A 19,107-nucleotide genomic window follows, 5' to 3' on the forward strand; every position below is an offset into this window, starting at 1 on the left:
ATTGATTTAGACATCAGTCAAAAAAAGTTGGCATACTAAAGTGAACATGAAAAACTTGAACTATTCCAAGATATTTTTCAGCTATTAATTTGTTTAGAGACCAAGTGTTTTTGTTTTATATAAAAGGTATATAGAGTTTATAGATCTACTGTGATCTGTAAGTTGCAACTGTAAATGAAAACACTGATTCACAATATTGTAGAAATTGCATTTTTTGTTATGACAAGACAATAATAAATAAAAGATAAAATTCAATAAATGTGAATATTTTCCCTAATGTAGTTGTAATTATGTACACCCCAAAAATTGTAAACAATTGAATTGTCATTATTTATAGCTCATAAGGCCATGGACATACTGGTCTGGCCCACTTGAGATCAAATTGGGGTGTATGTGGCCTGCAAGCTGACAGCCCTGAGTTAGATCATGCATGTGTTTGCAACTTTCATTTTCACCAAGATCAATGCAAGATTTGGCAATGCATGTAAACTCACAGCATCTTAAGGATGAGAGCAAAACACCCAAGCACACGGTCCGCCTGCGCAGGCAGCTGGATGGATAGAGTGTTGACGGCTGGGCTGACCAGTAGACAGTCGATGAGGTTGGGTTCACTGTCGTGTTCTGACTTCCGCTTTGTGTTGGCAGAGTTATTGTTGCGCTCTAACTCCACCAGGATCTCGCTGGAGTTGACAACACACGGAGGAGGAGAGAGGGGCAGGCTGGGTGTTGGGGAGCATATGGGGATTGATGGTGGAGGGTTTGGGGGAATAGGAGGAGGTGGCTGAGGAGGACTGGGGTTGCAGGAGAGGGGGAGCAGGGTGGTAGAAGGTGGCGTTGGGGGCTCTGGGCGCAGCAGGCGGAGAGGCATCGGAGGCTTGCGGTCATTCTGCTGCTGGCAGCCATTTCTGATCTCCTTCAGGCTCGGAGAGTTGTCTCGACTGAAGCAAAGTATGGTGGTAGGAAAAAAGGAAAAAGTGATATGGCTTAACCTCCAACTTAGTAGTATTAATGACAATGAACGTGTGCACACATATACATATTAACAATGAATTTCAAGACATGAGATTTGGTACCATAAGATCCTTGGAGGTTAGGGTGTTTAGAAGAAAAATAAATAAAAAAATAAATCAAGAAAGGTGTGTATTCTCCATGGAGAATGATGTTGACAACGATGACGGTGATGTGTGTGGTTACAGCATATGTGTATTTTGTCAATACAAAGCCTCATGGAAAATACTCGAGAGACACCATTCAGGGCCTGGTTTACTAAAGTTTTGCACGTGCAAAAACGGGCACAAACTTAAAACAAACAAGTGGACTAACCGGATTTGGCTAAATTGCTATTCAGTCCATTTTGCGCATTGTGGGAGGAATTGTATATTCAAATACTTGAATTTAACACACGTAATGTCATTTATCAAACGTGTGATGAAGTGTGCTGGCTGATTTAGCGTCTTTAAATAGATCTGAAAGGCAGGTGCAAACCGGCACATACAGCGGTGCCAGTGTAGCGCAGGCAAAATGAGAGACGACGGGGAGAACTTTTCCACTCCTATGAACTTTTTGGAAAACCAACAAAAATGATCGTGACACATTGTCAATTCGGCAATACAGTAATCTCTCGCTATATCGCAGTTCACTTATTGCGGATTCTGTGCATTGTGGATTTTTTTGTTATTGCTCACTGAAGTGCACATCTCTGGTGCAGTTAGCATTATTGGCTATTTAACTATAATGTGGCAGCAATGACTCAAAAAAGGACAAACTTTGAGACTTTCACTTTGAGACAAAGTCATAAAATTGCTTAGTGATTCAGTGAACATGATCTCAATGCCACTACACAAAAATTCACAAATACCAACCTAATACATATAGCTAATGCACACACTCATAACAGATTATGGATAAGAACCAATTTAAGTAAAGCGCAATGTTTTGCTTTATTTTCTGCGACTACAGTACTGTAGTTAAAAAGAGCACTGAAAAAATTCTGGGAAGCAACAGGAGCTGCTGGTCCTACTTCCCAAGAAGCTTTGCGCTGTCTACACGCCTGGACCGTCACTGTGGAGCAGAGGGCCTATTACTTTAGGCAGGATCTCCAGTTTAGACCATATCCGCACAGACTGTTGTTCATGTCACTCAAGCAGAGTACACCTGCCTTTTGTAGGCATGTGCTCATGTAGAGTGTGTGGCTGGTGACCTCAAATATGAAACTTTTACATTTATATAAATAGTATAATAAATTTTACCCAGATGCGCACTTACCAGTACATTCAATTGCCATGAACTTGGGGCAAGTTAAATAAAACAAAGTTTGGCTTTTATGAGGTTGCTGGCTTCCCCAAAATTATCAGATCTGATCAATTTATTTTCTGTAACTTGGTTATGTTTGTTTGCGCTTACATTAACACTTGCAATTCCATCCTGTCAAACTTCATTATGCACTTGTGGTGCTCTCCCAAATTTTGATTGGTCAAATCAGAGCTACCTAAATCACAAAATCTTCTTTTAAATACGGAATATGAGCTATCGGGATTTATCATATGCAAAATCATCACCACGGAGACGACAAGCCGGGCTGTGGTCCTCCTCGCATACAATTCCCTAATAAAGTGGCCTTACGGCTAAAAACGGCTCAATCCTCCCTGGAGAACTCACTGTTTGTCTGAAGCACTTCTTGAACTCACTCAAAAGGAGGGAAAAAACACATAACGTTGTGTTAACGTATTTTATATGGGCAACAGCGCAGCTCACTCAATCTGTTAGAATGACTTAACATGCAATTTAGCAACCGCTATTTGTGATCTTGGAAAGTCAGTCTATTCTTATTTAAAGGTCCCATATTTTGGCGATTTAGACTTCCATAAAGTGAGTTTCTAATGCCTAGATAAGACTACAGCATTTTATCCCCAATATTGGCACGATTAGCTATCGCGGACGATTTCCTAGATCGGACCTGACATATTTTGTCGGGAACGACAAAACTTCATGTCGTGTGACATAATCCACGACCAACAATTTGGCCCTATGATAGCCCTACGATGCCAAAATGAAAAGTCTAGCATGTTTGATTTTTTGGCTAGCAACGACAACTCTCCGACAGCACACCTTGACGTTGACCAATAGGATTGTGAATTGTGACCGGCGAATTGCCGACCGTGCTTGCCGTTGTCAACATACTTGGTCACCATTGTCAACATTTATTCACTCACACAAACCAATGTTGACTGAAGCTGGCATGTTGACATACAAACGTTAGTGCTAGCACTAGCTTGCTAGGCTATATATAATGTTTTGTGTGCTTGCGAGTCGTATCGCATTACAATACCTCGAGACTTCAATCAATCCTTGAATTGACAGCACAAAACATGCTCTCCCAAGTTTTTTTCGCCTCTTTTTGTTCTTTTTTCCCCCGCCCCAACATTCCCGCGGCGATCCATTGTTTGACAACAACTTGTCGCCAAGCAAACAGTTGTATCCAGTTGGAGTGAAAGGTGACACATTTTCTGGTCATGCCTCTCCGACAGTGTTTGATCTGACAAGATAAATCCCAGTGATAGTAAAAGACGGGATACGGTGGTATCGGAATATACGCCGTGTAGCGTTGCCACTGTATGACCGAGATACAGCAAGATTTGATGGCAGTAGTCTGACATAGTGCAATCGTGAAAGACCAAATTTATCTTGTAGTCTGATCCAGGCATAACGTAGACTGAGTATAAAGGTGTCAATTAAATTTTTAAAAAACCCATTGGTTTTGTCACACGAGTATCCAGAAAAGGCCCCTCTGACAGCTACTTCTGTTCGACCCAGTTTTGTATCCGGTTTTTCCATATTTGGCTAAGACCCCCACCCCTTTCCTCTGATTGGTTGCCTCCGTGTAGAAGACCCACTTGTGAGAGCACACGTGTTTGTTATGTTGACTGCGCTAGGTCGGGAGGGGAGAGGTAGTCAGAGATCTTCACGAGTGATGTAAATAAACTCAAGAAATTCGAATGACCTGATTTTGGGCCTCTGGGCAGAAAAACAACTTGAACTCAGGAATGTGTGGACAATTTTAATTCATATTTCACATGTTTACTGAGACACCATAGAGCCAATATATTATTATCCCAAATACAAGAAAAAATTGGTTTGGTAAAATATGAAACCTTTAAAAATAAACATAGATGTAATAATTCAAGTCGAAATTATTACAAGTTAGATATATTATAGAATTGTAGACAGCTCAACTATTTATAAAAGTACTGAAAGAAAAAAAAGTCAGTGTAAGGGAAGGAGGTTATAAATTTAGGGGAAATTATAATTTTAGGATTATGAGTGTATCTACGATGAGAAAAGGTTTATATATTCCTGCGAGTTGTTGTTTTGTCTTGGAGTGGTATAAAAATGGTGCTCGACAAAGTATGACTTGTAGTCCATCTTTTATGATGCTGATCTTCAGGATCAACGGATCTGAGCAGCTCAAAAAGCCGGACCCATAAAAAGAGTGAAGGATGCGAGGCAACTCTAACCATGCAGAGCAGAAAAGATGAAAAGTGACTGTGTGTGTGTGTGTGTGTGCGCACGTCTGACTAACCTGTTAATGAACTCCTCGTAACAGGAGTAAATGGCGGCAAGACATACTGCAACCAGGTTAGGCAGGACACGTGGATGAGGGCACTGCCCTGTTGGCCCGTGCATGCTGCAACACAGTGTAGGTTAAACACCATGGTCAGCAGCTACTCAAAGTTCAGAATTAAATAAATACAGTGGAACCTTTAAAACACAATCCACAGTGGATGACTGCCAAGTTGTTCAAATTTCAAGGCTCAAACTGTCACCATCATAAAACCTATTTTATTAACTGCAAAGGCAATGTTAGGCTCCAGCATGGCCGCAACCCTAGTGAGGAGAAGCGGCTCAGAAAATGGTTGGATGAAAGGCAATGTTTGTAAGTAGCGTTTTATCATTCGTAACTGTCATACAAATACAGAGATAACCACTGTATTATAAAATCAAATCAAAGTAGTAACAATTATTTTAAAATTCACCAGATCAGCTCAACAGTAAATTCTTGAAGCCTCATGTGCATACTCAGATGCGTTCATTCATATGCACATTTATATGAACATTCCATTATTTCCATGATGTCAACTTGACCGAGCTCTCATAATTTACTGAATCCACTGAAGTGTAAGATTGCACATTGAAAATTCTCACCTGTGAACAAACTTCTTGACAACTTCCATTCCTGCATTCAGTTCATTGAGGGCCAGGATGTACTCCTGAGTAAAGAGGCGCAGTCGAGGGCACTTTCCAAAATCCTGTAAAACACACATAATACAAAACCTGAGTAACCTGATCGCATAAAGCTCATGAGGATCTGGACAGTGAGGGAACAGAAATTCCTCACAGTCATTCCTGCAGCTTTTGAAAGGATCATTTCTCACCATGTTGTGTTTGAGGATTCTCTGGACCACAGGAGTGAACACTTCTATAACAACCATGGAGCGTGGCCGTTCTCGGCAGTGCTGCAAAAAGTCAAGTCAAATAAGGTCAATTTATTATCTTCAAAGCATTCACAAAAGAGGTTATCCCTACAGGAGTTACCATCAATGACACATTGGATTGTACATTCTTCTTCTTCTTTTCCTTTCAGCTTGTCCCTTTAGGGCTCGCCACAGCGCGTCATCCTTTTCCATGTAAGCCTATCTCCTGCATCCTCCTCTCGAACACCAACTGCCCTCATGTCTTCCCTCACGGCATCCATCAACCTTCTCTTTGGTCTTCCTCTAGCTCTCTTGCCTGGCAGCTCCATCCACATCACCCTTCTACCAATACACTCACTCTCTCTCCTCTGGATGTGTCCGAACCATCGAAGTCAGCTCTCTCTAACTTTGTCTCCAAAACATCTTACGTTGGCTGTCCCTCTGATGAGCTAATTTCAAATTTTATCCAACCTGGTCACTCCTAGAGCGAACCTCAACGTCTTAATTTCCGCCACCTCCAGTTCTGCTTCCCGTTGTCTCTTCAGTGCCACTGTCTCTAATCCGTACATCATGGCTGGCCTCACCACTGTTTTATAAACTTTGCCCTTCATCCTAGCAGAGACTCTTGTCACATAACACACCTGACACCTTCCTCCACCCGTTCCAAACTGCTTGGACCGGTTTCTTCACTTCCTGACCACAATCAACATTGCTATGGACGGTTGACCCAAATATTTAAAGTCCTCCATCCTTGCTATCTCTTCTCCCTGTAGCCTCACTCTTCCCCTACCACCCCTCTCATTCATGCACATATATTATATCTTACTTTGGCTAATCTTCATTCCTCTGCTTTCCAGTGCATGCCTCCATATTTCCAACTGTTCCTCCACCTGCTCCCTGCTTTCACTGCAGATCACAATGTCATCTGCAAATATCATCGTCCACGGGGATTCCAGTCTAACCTCATCTGTCAGCCTATCCATCACCACTGCAAACAGGAAGGGGCTCAGGGCTGATCCCTGATGAAGTCCCACCTCCACCTTAAATTCGTCTATCACACCTCCAGCACACCTCACCGCTGTTCTGCTGCCCTCGTACATGTGCTGTATTATTCTAACATACTTCTCTGCCTCTCCAGACTTCCGCATGCAGTACCACAGTTCCTCTCTGGGTACTCTGTCATAGGCTTTCTCTAGATCTACAAAGACACAATGTAGCTCCTTCTGACCTTCTCTGTACTTTTCCATCAACATCCTCAAGGCAAATAATGCATCTGTGGTACTCTTTCTAGGCATGAAACCATACTGTTGCTCGCAAATACTCACTTCTGTCCTGAGTCTAGCCTCCACTACTCTTTCCCATAACTTCATCGTGTGGCTCATCAACTTTATTCCTCTGTAGTTCCCACAGCTCTGCACATCACCCTTGTTCTTAAAGATGGGCACACTTTTCCTCCATTCCTCAGGCATCTTCTCATGCGCTAGAATTCTATTGAACAAGCTGGTCAAAAACTCCACAGCCACCTCTCCTAGATGCTTCCATACCTCCACAGGAATGTCATCAGGACCAACTGCCTTTCCATTTTTCATCCTCTTTAATGCATTTCTAACTTCCCCTTACTAATCATTGCCACTTCCTGGTCCACCACACTTGCCTCTTCTACTCTCTCTTTTATTTTCCTCATTCATCAACTCCTTGAAGTATTCTTTCCATCTATCTAGCACACTACTGGCACCAGTCAACATATTTCTATCTCTATCCTGAATCACCCTAACCTGCTGCACATCCTTCCCATCGCAATCCCGCTGTCTGGCCAACCTGTATAGATCATTTTCTCCTTCTTTAGTGTCCAACCTGGCATACATGTCATCATATGCCTCTTGTTTGGCCTTTGCCATCTCTACCTTTGCCCTATGTCGCATCTCAATGTGTTTCGTTCGCCTCTCCTCGGTCCTTTCAGTGTCCCACTTCTTCTTAGCTAACCTTTTTCCTTGTATGATTTCCTGTACTGTGAGGTTCCACCACTAAGTCTCCTCCTCTCATTTCCTGCCAGAAGATACACCAAGTACTCACTCTCCTGCCTGCCTCTCTGATCACCTTGGCTGCAGTGGTCCAGTCTTCTGGAAGCTCCTCATGTCCACCGAGAGCCTGTCTCACCTCTTCCCGAAAAGCTTCACAACACTTGTCCTGTCTCAGCTTCCACCACATGGTTCTCTGCTCTGCCTTTGTCTTCCTAATCTTGCTCCCCACCACCAGAGTCATCTTACAAACCACCATCCTATGCTGTGTAGCCACACTCTCCCCTAACACTACCTTACAGTCGGTAAACTCCTTCAGATTACATTGTCTGCACAAGATGTAATTCACCTGAGCGCTTCTACCGCCGCTCTTGTAGGTCACCCTATGTTCCTGCCTCTTCTGGAAAAAAGTGTTCACTACAGCCATTTGCATCCTTTTTGCAAAGTCTACCACCATCTGTCCCTCCATGTTCCTTTCCTGGATGCCGTAGTTACCAATCACTTCTTCATCACCCCTATTTCCTTCACCAACATGCCCATTACAATCTGTACCAATCACGACTCTCTCTCTGTCTGGGATGCTCAGAATTACTTCGTCTACCTCCTTCCAGAATTTCTCTTTCACCTCTAGGTCACATCCTACCTGTGGGGCATACCCACTAATCACATTATACATAACACCCTCAATTTCAAGTTTCAGCCTCATCACTCGATCTGATACTCTTTTCACCTCCAAGACATTCTTAGCAAACTCTTCTTTTAAAATAACCCCGACTCCATTTCTCCTCCCATCTACACCATGGTAAAATAATTTAAACCCTGCCCCTAAATTTCTAGCCTTACTGCTTTTCCACCTGGTCTCCTGGACACACAGTATATCAACCTTTCTCCTAATCATCATGTCAACCAACTCCCGAGATTTTCCTGTCATAGTCCCAACATTCAAAGTCCCCACTTTCAGATATACCAAGATGGCGCCGATCAGTGTGGTCGCCTCGGTAGCGCTCTCTCTAGTATTGTTTTTGTTTTTGGGTTTTTCGTCTGTCTTTGGAGACCTTACACGACTCACTTACACAAGGGGAGACCTGCTAACTATAAAGGAGGCTACTCCGGACTTTCTGTCACCAACTTTCGCAAATCCGCTCAGTTTTTTCCCCCGAGTTACTCACCGGAGCGGCGTCCGCGGTTTTCGGCGCATGGAGACGGAAGCGGCGCCACAGAGGGAAGCGAGCCAGCATCCAGGTGAAACTCCGCAAGAGAGGATAAAGATTGCCATTCCCGTCGATCCACCTCGCTAATGTACGCTCCCTACCCAACAAAATTGACGAGCTTCATGTTCTGTTAAAGACCAGTAAAGACTTCGGCCGTACCGCCGCCATGTGCTTCACAGAGACCTGGCTTTGCGACGCTGTACCCGATGGCGCCGTCATGCTTCCCGGCTTCCATACTCATCGAGCGGACCGCAACATGGAATCATCGGGGAAAACAAAGGGCGGAAAATGGTGTATGGACGTCACGGAGCTCAGCACACACTGCAGCCCGCATTTGGAGTCGCTGTTTTTGAACTGTAAGCCATTCTACTCGCCGTGTGAGTTCGCATCATTCATCCTGGCTGGAGTCTACATTCCGCCTCAAGCTAACATGAACACCGCACTGCTAACGCTCGCCGAACAAGTCAACGAAATTGAAAAAAAAACACCCGGACTCACCCCTCATTATTCTCGGGGACTTTAACAAAGCTAAACTCAACCACAAACTCCCTAAATACAACCAGCACATCGACTGTCCTACCAGGGAAAATAACATTTTAGACCACTGCTACACTACGGTAAAAAACGCATACCGTGCTATACCTCGTGCAGCCCTGGGCTCGTCTGATCACTGCTTAATTCACTTAATACCGACGTACAGGCAAGAACTTAAATGCGCAAAGCCTACAGTGAAAACAGTGAAAAAGTGGACCAATGAAGCAAAGATGGAACTTCAGAGCTGCTTAGACTGCACAGACTGGAGTGTCTTTGAAAATTCAGCTGGGAGCCTGGATGAATATACGGACACTGTTACATCCTATATCAGTTTCTGTGAAGATGTGTGTGTACCAACAAAATTTTTCGCACAATTAACAACAACAAGCCGTGGTTCACTGCTAAACTTAAGCAGCTTTGCCAAGCTAAGGAGGATGCATATCAGAGCGGGGACAGGGCCCTGTATAATCGAGCTAGAAACCAGCTGACTAAAGAAATTAACATTGCATAAGAGGAACTATGCAGCAAAGTTGGAAACAGTTTAACACTAACGACTCTAAATCAGTCTGGCATGCATTCCAATCGCTGACTAAATACAAGCGACGAGAACAATAGCACACGAGCCAACGACTTGAATACCTTCTACTGCAGATTTGAAAAGGACAGTTTCACACCCCACACCCACCCGGCCGCACCCCGACCACAATCACACCTCTGACCTCTGTGTTAACCATCCATGAACAGGATGTGAGACGCATCTTCAAACAACAAAAGATTAACAAAGCGGCAGGCCCGGACCACGTGTCTCCATCCTGCCTCAAATTCTGCGCGGACCAGCTCGTGCCGGTCTTCACTCAGATCTTCAATAGATCTCTGGAACTGTGTGAAGTATCATCCTGTTTCAAACGCTCCACCATCATTCCAGTCCCCAAGACTGCAATCTCGGGTCTAAATCAGAATCAGAATCAGAATCATCTTTACAATGACTACAGGCCTGTCGCTTTGACATCTGTGGTCATGAAGTCCTTTGAACGTCTCGTGCTGGACCACCTCAAGAGTGTCACAGGTCCCCTGCTGGACCCCCTGCAATTTGCCTACCAAGCGAACAGGTCTGCGGATGATGCAGTCAACATGGGACTGCACTTCATCCTAGAACACCTCGACAGTGCAGGGACCTACGCGAGGATCCTGTTTGTGGACTTCAGTTCAGCGTTCAACACCATCAACCCTGAACTCCTTTCATCCAAGGTTCTCCAGCTCAGCGTCTCACCTGCCATCTGCCAGTGGATTTACAGCTTTCTGACGGGCAGGACACAGCAGGAGAATCTGGGGGAGGCCACCTCATCCACACGCAGCATCAGCACTGGGGCGCCCCAAGGTTGTGTCCTCTCTCCACTGCTCTTCTCTCTCTACACAAACGACTGCACCTCAGCGCACCCGACTGTCAAACTCCTGAAGTTTGCAGATGACACCGTCATCGGCCTCATCAAGGACGGTGACGAGTCTGCATATCAACAGGAAGCGGAGCGGCTGGAGCTGTGGTGCGGCCGACACAACCTGGAGCTGAACACGCTCAAGACTGTAGAGATGATCGTGGACTTCAGGAGGCATCCTTCGCCACAGCTGCCCCTCACGTTGTCCAGCTGCCTTGTGTCAACCGTCGAAACCTTCAAGTTCCTGGGAATATCAGTCTCTCAGGACCTGAAGTGGGCGACCAACATCAACTCTGTCCTCAAAAAGGCCCAGCAGAGGATGTACTTCCTGCGGCTTCTGAGAAAGCATGGCCTGCCACCGGAGCCGCTGACACAGTTCTACACAGCGGTCATCGAATCAGTCCTGTGTTCTTCCATCACAGTCTGGTTTGGTGCTGCTACAAAAAAGGACAAACTCCGACTGCAACGGAAAATCAAAACTGCTGCAAGGATTGTCGGTACCCCCCTACCCACCATTGAGGACTTGCACGCTGCCAGAACCAAGACAAGAGCGTGCAAAATCCTCTCGGACCCTCCGCACCCCGGTCACCGGCTCTTCCAGCTCCTTCCCTTAGGTCGGCGCTACCGATCAATGCAAACTAGAACTAGCAGACATTCCAACAGCTTCTTCCCTCTTGCGATCAACTTCTTAAACACCTAACCTACAATTTCATTACAACATGCTAGCAATTTTCTGACTTGAGTTTGTTGTCACATTTCTGTGGGGCCAATTATGTATTACTCGTGCACTCACTGTAGTTGTCTCGCCATACTGCACTATTTGCATATACTGGCCACTCATGCCAGAGTAGCATCTGCTCCATTTGCACACTGATTGAGGAGTATCTGCAACATTTGCACAACCAACATTGTCCCAGACTATCGCACTACTCGTCACTTTAAACCGCATACACTCCTTGAAGTCTCGGCGCCCTATTGCAATATTAGTCATTCGAACTGATCTAAGTGCTAGAGGACTCTGCATCTTTTTGCACAATTGTAAAAAAAAATAATAATAATAATATGTACCGGCATTACCAGATAACTTGCAAGCCTTTACTGCTCAGTGACTGTTTTTTTTTGTCAATGTCTTTCTGTCTCCAAAGTGTTCTGTAAATTGACTGTCTGTTGTCGTACTAGAGCGGCTCCAACTACCGGAGACAAATTCCTTGCGTGTTTTTGGACATACTTGGCAAATAAAGATGATTCTGATTCTGATTCTAGGCTCTGTGCTTTCCTCTTCTCTTTCTGCCGAAGAACCCGCTTTCCACCTCTTCTTCTTCTTCGACTTCGACATTAACGTCTCTATTACGTAAAATACTATGTTCAGTCGAGTTACAGCTTAATCAAGACACCTATCACCTCACCTTACAGAAGAACTCACAAAGATCTGGCGGTGGGTGGTTGTTTTCCAGAAGAGGTGCAATGGCCTGTAAATACAGACGAACACACATACACAGGGATAGATGAAAACTGTATTCCAATGAGGGCCGGGGGAATTGATGTGCCAAGTCAGAATGTCAAAACGCTACACAGGTGAATTATAAAACCATCACAAACAAAGCCCTCTGTTTGTGCTAGCTCAGATACCACTTCATCGACAGTGGCAACAGAAAATGTGTCATTATTCATTACTTTGTTTCAACGTCAACACTTTAATATACTATATACTAAATCTGACAAATACCCAATATCAAAACCCACAAAAATAAAATGTGAATTTGTTACCGTCACTCTTACCACAATGATGTTCTCGTGATCCTGTGTACTCAGATTAGAGTTCTGAGGAACAAAGAAAGAAAGAAAACACATTGTGATTGTGTCACGCTAAAATACACCACCTTCAATAAAATAGACTGCCTCGGAAATACTGACAAATACAAGCACACAAACAAGAATAAGATGAAAACAATGGGGGAAATTCCAATAATAAGAGCCATTAGAGACCAAAGGAAAAACATGGTAACATCATAAACAGTTTTCATATAGTTTAAGTCACTTTGGGAAATGATGACTTCATTTTAATGAGTAATATGCAGTATACTTTTGAACATCTCTTACCGGCTTGTGTGTATTAACAATTTAATACAGTGCATTACTTTAGTAAAAAGGGTTCATTTGTGACTCTGCTGTATATCTTCACATTAAATATGATGGGTGAAATGGACAAAAAGAAACAGTCATTGGTGTGCAGTAGAACCTGATTAACTTTTAAACACTTGCAGGTCAGATTGTTAAATTTTTATTTAAAACATAACAATTTTAACCTGGAAGAGACTGTGTTCCACCTCAGAGTTTCCCCTCAAAAATTATTTGACCTAAAGAGGAAAGAGTAAAAGATGGAAGAGGAAACCCTTGGTAATTTACGCATGATTTTGTATGTGTGTTGCTACCTCAGCCAGCAAAGTAGAGATGATATGAAGAGGGGCCTGATGGATGGACTCGTCCTGCAGAGGTGAGGTCAGAGCCATGTCTACGAGCGCTCTGATCTCCTTCAGCACAACTTCCCAGCGGCTTGGATTGTTCAACACCTTACGGTATTTGTAGATCTTTTTCTACAGAAAATAAGTCATACAAGAAAGCATTTGTGTATGCAGAGAAATGACCACCACTTGATGTAAGGTTCACGTTTCAGCTGCCTGAAATTAGCAAAATTGGTAAAGACCAAAATCCCTATACTTGGTTTGTTAATACACAAATATGTTGAAGCTTTATAACTGAAATGATATTTTGCTAATTTTATTGGAATTACTGTTTTTATTACTCCAACAAATGAATTGCCTTTCCGTGGACTTCAATATGTGAAAAAAAAAAAAAAAACAACAAAAAAAACTCACAGATTATTAAATACGCGTGGTAAAAATATATAAGTTAAAATCGCCATCAAGTGCCTTTGAGACTTCTCCATTTCACTCCAAAAACTTGGATTTTCCACTGAATTTCATATTCATTGTAATAAGTAGATGTTATGGTGTTAGAAATTTAATGTATATTGATCAAGCTCCCACAGTTGTTTTTATAAATTACTGTAATTGCAACCAGACAATATACATAAAAACAGCAAATACTGTATATGCCATCTTTCTGTCACTGTAGACAATGACCGGGTTTTTGTCTAATGGTAACGTTTTATGACCACATGGTGGCCCTTCACTTAGCAATATGATTCCATTAGCAAGCTGACTGTGTACCTTTTAACAAATATATTTAACATTTCTAAAAGGTTATTATATTAACTGATATTTCACCATGACATGGTGGACATGTTAAGCTTGACAAAATCCAACTACTGTATACACATAAATTATAAAAATGACAAAATATAAGTGTAAATATTGATTCTGCAACTATCCACTGTTTCAGCCGCAAATGAAAAAAGACTAAATGCTGGTCATAATGTCACAGAAAAAAATCTGAGGGTTTCTTAAATAGTCAATTAGTTACCCAATAACGACAGTAATTGCAAAATGTTCAATATGATCATGAAAATAGAATATACCGTAAATGATCAATGTGACTTTTAATCACATAACTTGTTGTGGACAGTAAAACAATGTCATATTATTTTGGTATCATTTAGACACTTACTACACACAGTGTAGTACACAAACATCCAATGGAAAAATAATGGTATAAAATGAAGGAAACCCATTTTAAGAGATTTAGCATTGTACCACCGATATACAGTATGTGCAAATGTTTGACCACTCATGATAAGACCTCAGACTCAGAGTTTCATTATCATGCTACATTTTCATGATGACTGAGTGATTCTGATGAGGACCAAAATGCACTGTTTGGTGATATTGATCTGTATGTATTTTAACTCGTTCAATGCCAAGAACGACAAAAGTCGTTGTTTAGAAGCCAAACATTCAGTGCCAAGAATGATATTTGTCATTTAAAAAATATATATATATATATTTATTTTAGTGCATTGGACACAGGAGAACCTCATGCAATTCCCCAGCAGGTATTGGGCTTGGGAAGCATTGTACTGAAATGCTATGGCCAGCCTATGGGGGCGATTTTAGATTCAATAGCAACCCAGTTTTCTCTACTCTGCCCATTCACACAAACAGGAAATGACTGCCATGTTGCTGCACAGTCGGCACGAGTTGACGCAATGATTTTACAATCGAACAGATAATGTATATGTATAGATTTCGCAACGTATTTGTTTCACTAGTAGTGTAAGTACTGATGTCCGTGTGTGTGTTATGAAGTATGACAGAGATCTAGGACGTTTACGCAGATTACGATTGCCATATACAGTATGGAGGGTCACGAGCGTGCTGTAGCCTATCCCAGCTATCTTCGGGCGAGATGCGGGGTACACCCTGAACTGGTCGCCAGCCAATCCCAGGGCAAATATAAACAAACAACCAGTCGCACTCACATTCACACCTACAGGCAATTTAGAGTCTTCAATTAACCTACTATGCATGTTTTTAGGATGTGGGAGGACATATTGATAAATACAATATTATTGTTAAATCAAAAGCCATTCCTAAATGTTATTTTAGCTTGTTCATGAAATAAAACACACAAGTGTGCATAAAAGTTACTGTATGCTTCTTTTTTTTTTTTTTTTAAAAAGCCCCCATTTCCTCAGCTTTCTGGCAGAAAATTGGTGAACTTAGTAAAACCTACTTATATTCAACTGCTGATTTCAGAGGAACGGAAAAAGGTAGAAACAAACTTTTTTTCTGCTGAAAGAGGAGAGTATTCTTTCATTTGGTACATTCAGTGTATATACAGTACAATTGTAGAACACAATATTCTGTGGGTCTTGAAAAATCTGTCAAAATGCTCTAAAATGGCTGGCACTCTAGTTGTATTATGAAATGGATGGCACTGAATGCGTTAACCACACAACACCCCAAAAAGTCAGACAGCAGCACCCCTAAATTGTGAATGTTTTTTTGCCTACGGCATCTAATATCGGCGGAGCATGGAGTCAATGTTTGATGCTCATTTCGAGGATTTGCCATGAAAAAGTGCGTCAAAGGGCCAATTCATCGCTGCTGCTTGCCAACTTGACTGTTATCCATGAATTTTGTAATTTATTAACCGAAAAAATATATATTTAGCTTAAAAAGGTGACTCTGAATTGCCTGTAGGTATGAATGTGAGTGCGAATGGTTGTTTGTTTATATGTGCCCTGCGATTGGCTGGCGACCAGTTCAGGGTGTACCCCGCATCTCGCCCGAAGATAGCTGGGATAGGCTCCAGCATGCCCGCGACCCTAGTGAGGATAAGTGGTACAGAAGATAAATGAAGAAAAAGGTGAATTGAGTTTAAATTTCTCATTCCTATTCAAACTGGTAAAAAGTGTAGTTCACTGAAAATGAAAGAGTCCCCATGATGATGCTGGATGTTTTCTGAGTTCCACAGGTGGCGCTGGTCTAATAAGTTTGTTCAGGGTTGTATATTCATGAAACACCGCAAATCACTAATTGAAAGCGGTCTTCATTCCCAAGGAGTTATATATTTAATTTGGGCTTTTTTTTCTCATACAAGCAAACCTACAGTGTATTGCAGTAGTATGACAAATGGTGGTGAAGGATTAGAGCTGACTTATTACGAGAGTTTATGTTCTATCAATTTGATTTTGAAGAAACAAGGAAGAATACAGAGTCACAGTGAGCTACTCTGAACTCTCTCATGCACACTTCGTGGTGAAGCTACTGTAAGCACAGCATCATACTGTCATGCTGTCATGTCTGTGGAGCATGTTGTTTTTTTATATTTAACCTTTATTTATCCGGGTAAGGCAATTGAGAACAAATTCTAATTTGCAATGCCGACCTGGCTGCAGACGGAAGAGTAAAACAAAGCAAAATAAAAGCAAATCCAAATCCTATACAGTACACACACATACAAGTTGTAGTGGGAATATCACACAGTGCAATAAGGTTTGAGTTGGCTTCTGGCATTGATACTGCTAAAACATCCTGTATGTTTTAGCAGTATCAATGAAACTAAAAACAAAGCTTACCTTCCACTGTAAGGAGTGAAACCACTGGTCCCTTAAGTAGCTGTTAGCAGCCTGTTGGCAAAGACACATGTAATTCATCACATTCGGTCAGAGGTAAGAAAAAGCAAATCAACAGACTACAAAGGTTCTTCGAGTAATGGGGGAATGTATGTTAAGAGTCATTAAACACCCTAGATGGCTTGTATTATTCCTTAACTTAACTCATACTTCATTCTTTCTTATTTAAATATAAAATCGCACAAGGACTGCAAACTTAAATTTCCAGAAAAAAAATTATGTGCAGTTGTACACAATAATCAAATTGGAATCAAATTAATTTCTAACTTGAATGTTCAGTGTTCAGTGTTTAGATACGTATACTGTATCCCAAGTTTTGCAGTTGCCAACATACTCTTGAAATAACCTTGCGTGATGTTGGATTTCTGATAGCAACCACTGGAAGTTTGCCTAAAATCACAAAAGGGATCCACCTGGCAGGGGTCCGAACAGCTGGCAGGGAGCATTGGTAAACTGGAAATGTTCTTATGTAATGGTAGTAACAGGTTACACAGTTACACAATTGGAGAAATGTTGGAACAACAGCAACCTCTATAATGGACAATGACACATATTTGTGTGAAAACAACTGAAATAAAGCGGAACGCCTCCACATCAGTTGCGAAACTGATTGTTTTATTCCATATTCCCCCATATATTCCATATGCATTGTAGTTGTAAACATGTCAGAGAATAGGCAAACATGTTGATTAGTTTTCTTGAGTCAGCTGTCTATGAGTGTCTTGTTTTACTTGAAACACAAACATACTTTGTTTGCAGTTTGACTCTGAAACAAATGATTAAAAGTCAACTAGCATCACTGAACATGTAGTTAACTTTAAAAGTTCCACTGTTTGTAGAGGTGTTATCCAATTTGGTCTTAAACTTGTCATGTAATAAATAATTTAGGTATGAATAACCAACCATGCGAAATGCTGCCACATGCCACACAAAGCCTAAAAACAAGTTTTACCTGCAACAGGACTGTGCCACCAGGGAAGCTGAGCTGGACACAGTACTTTGGTGCATTGTCCCATGAAAGCAGCTGCAAGTCCTCTATTGAGCTGTAGGACAACGACGTCTCCATGTAACCAGTGGGCTGTGGACGAGAATAATGGACACTTTACAACACTTTCAGAGCTGGAGTGACGATGTGGCATTTATTTTTACTGATACATCTGATAAGGAAAACTAAATGTACCCTGGGCTGACTGAGTTGACACAAACAAAACACAATGCAATTTTGTCTTTGTCAGCTGTGATCAAAAATTTTGCTGAAATTTCGGAATCTGAAAGAAACGTAGCAAGACAATTAATCCCATGAACATGGTAACAATGTTTATGAGGCCAGTGTTTATGAAGCCCAGTAGTGGTCGTCTAAACCAGCTGCAAGTGGTTGCTGTCAAAAAGGCCACAACCTGTTTACCATTGTAGTTTCCAAATTATTACTGAAACAATGACAAAGTCCCGCAAGTTTCCGAACCCTGGATAAGAGAAAGCTTTGGGGAAGCAGTCGTGGGTGAGAAAAATATGAAGACAGTCAGAAGCAACAATAGAAAATGAGCTTGTTTACCCTGTGAGTCTCAAGAGAGGTTTGGAGAAAAATGCCTGATGCCACAAAGGATCTATTATTGGGCATGCGTCTTTCAGAGATGTAGAAATTGCAACACATGAATCATTTCATTTCCCAAACATTAGCGTCACAGTGTGAAGGGAGACTTACTGTACGACCACAAAAATTGGCCCAACAAACGTCATTTGAACCCTAATTAGATACCAATGAAGAACATTGCGGCATTTATAAGAATGTGGGTTTTTTTAAAAAAAGAAAAACTGACACAATAAAGAGTGAGGAGCAGGCCTTTGTCTTTTAAAGTCAGAAAATTCTATCAGTAACTGAACAACTGCTCACTCAGATCAATCATGTTACAAAATAAGTGCGGATACCAAAATAAATAATACTAAAATTTATAAGAAAGAGTTGGACTGAATAAAACACTATGCCAAAGTGAAGACCACAGAAGTGTTCATAAGTCAATATCCCAACAGTGGATCATCATGGCATGGTATTCGCAGCTATATACTGTATAAAGGCCATTCCTTTCCGTCTCCTGCACCTTTATTATCACAGCACACGTTGTTGACTGCAGTAAATGCTGTTCGCCACAATGTAACCCGAAAAACATACGAAAAGGACGCTCTGTGCTATTCTTTACAATTTTACCATGTCAGAGTTCAGCACTCCACTAAATGCTATTCTCGTTAAACACTGAATTAAAAAAAATCTTTGTCTTCTGTCTGTATTGAAGGTGACAAAGATTTAGCAATCAGTCTGAAATGAGGGAATGACAAGTCATTTCTGTA

General features: G+C 41.9%; 1 protein-coding gene across 1 annotated transcript in view; it reads right to left on the reverse strand.

Annotated features, from left to right (window-relative positions):
* The window catches only part of cmip (c-Maf inducing protein), an 80,798-nt gene that overhangs the window by 27,185 nt on the left and 34,506 nt on the right, over positions 1-19,107 (reverse strand). The window contains exons 2-10 of the mRNA XM_061773656.1: positions 17,717-17,842; positions 16,708-16,758; positions 13,100-13,261; positions 12,447-12,488; positions 12,074-12,136; positions 5,433-5,513; positions 5,203-5,306; positions 4,580-4,684; positions 495-938 (exon numbers count right to left, since the gene is read on the reverse strand). Coding sequence (XP_061629640.1) covers positions 495-938; positions 4,580-4,684; positions 5,203-5,306; positions 5,433-5,513; positions 12,074-12,136; positions 12,447-12,488; positions 13,100-13,261; positions 16,708-16,758; positions 17,717-17,842 — 1,178 coding nt within the window. The remainder of the gene's footprint in view (positions 1-494; positions 939-4,579; positions 4,685-5,202; positions 5,307-5,432; positions 5,514-12,073; positions 12,137-12,446; positions 12,489-13,099; positions 13,262-16,707; positions 16,759-17,716; positions 17,843-19,107) is intronic.

This window comes from Phyllopteryx taeniolatus, chromosome 5, assembly GCF_024500385.1.
Source record: "Phyllopteryx taeniolatus isolate TA_2022b chromosome 5, UOR_Ptae_1.2, whole genome shotgun sequence".
Lineage (NCBI taxonomy): Eukaryota > Metazoa > Chordata > Actinopteri > Syngnathiformes > Syngnathidae > Phyllopteryx > Phyllopteryx taeniolatus.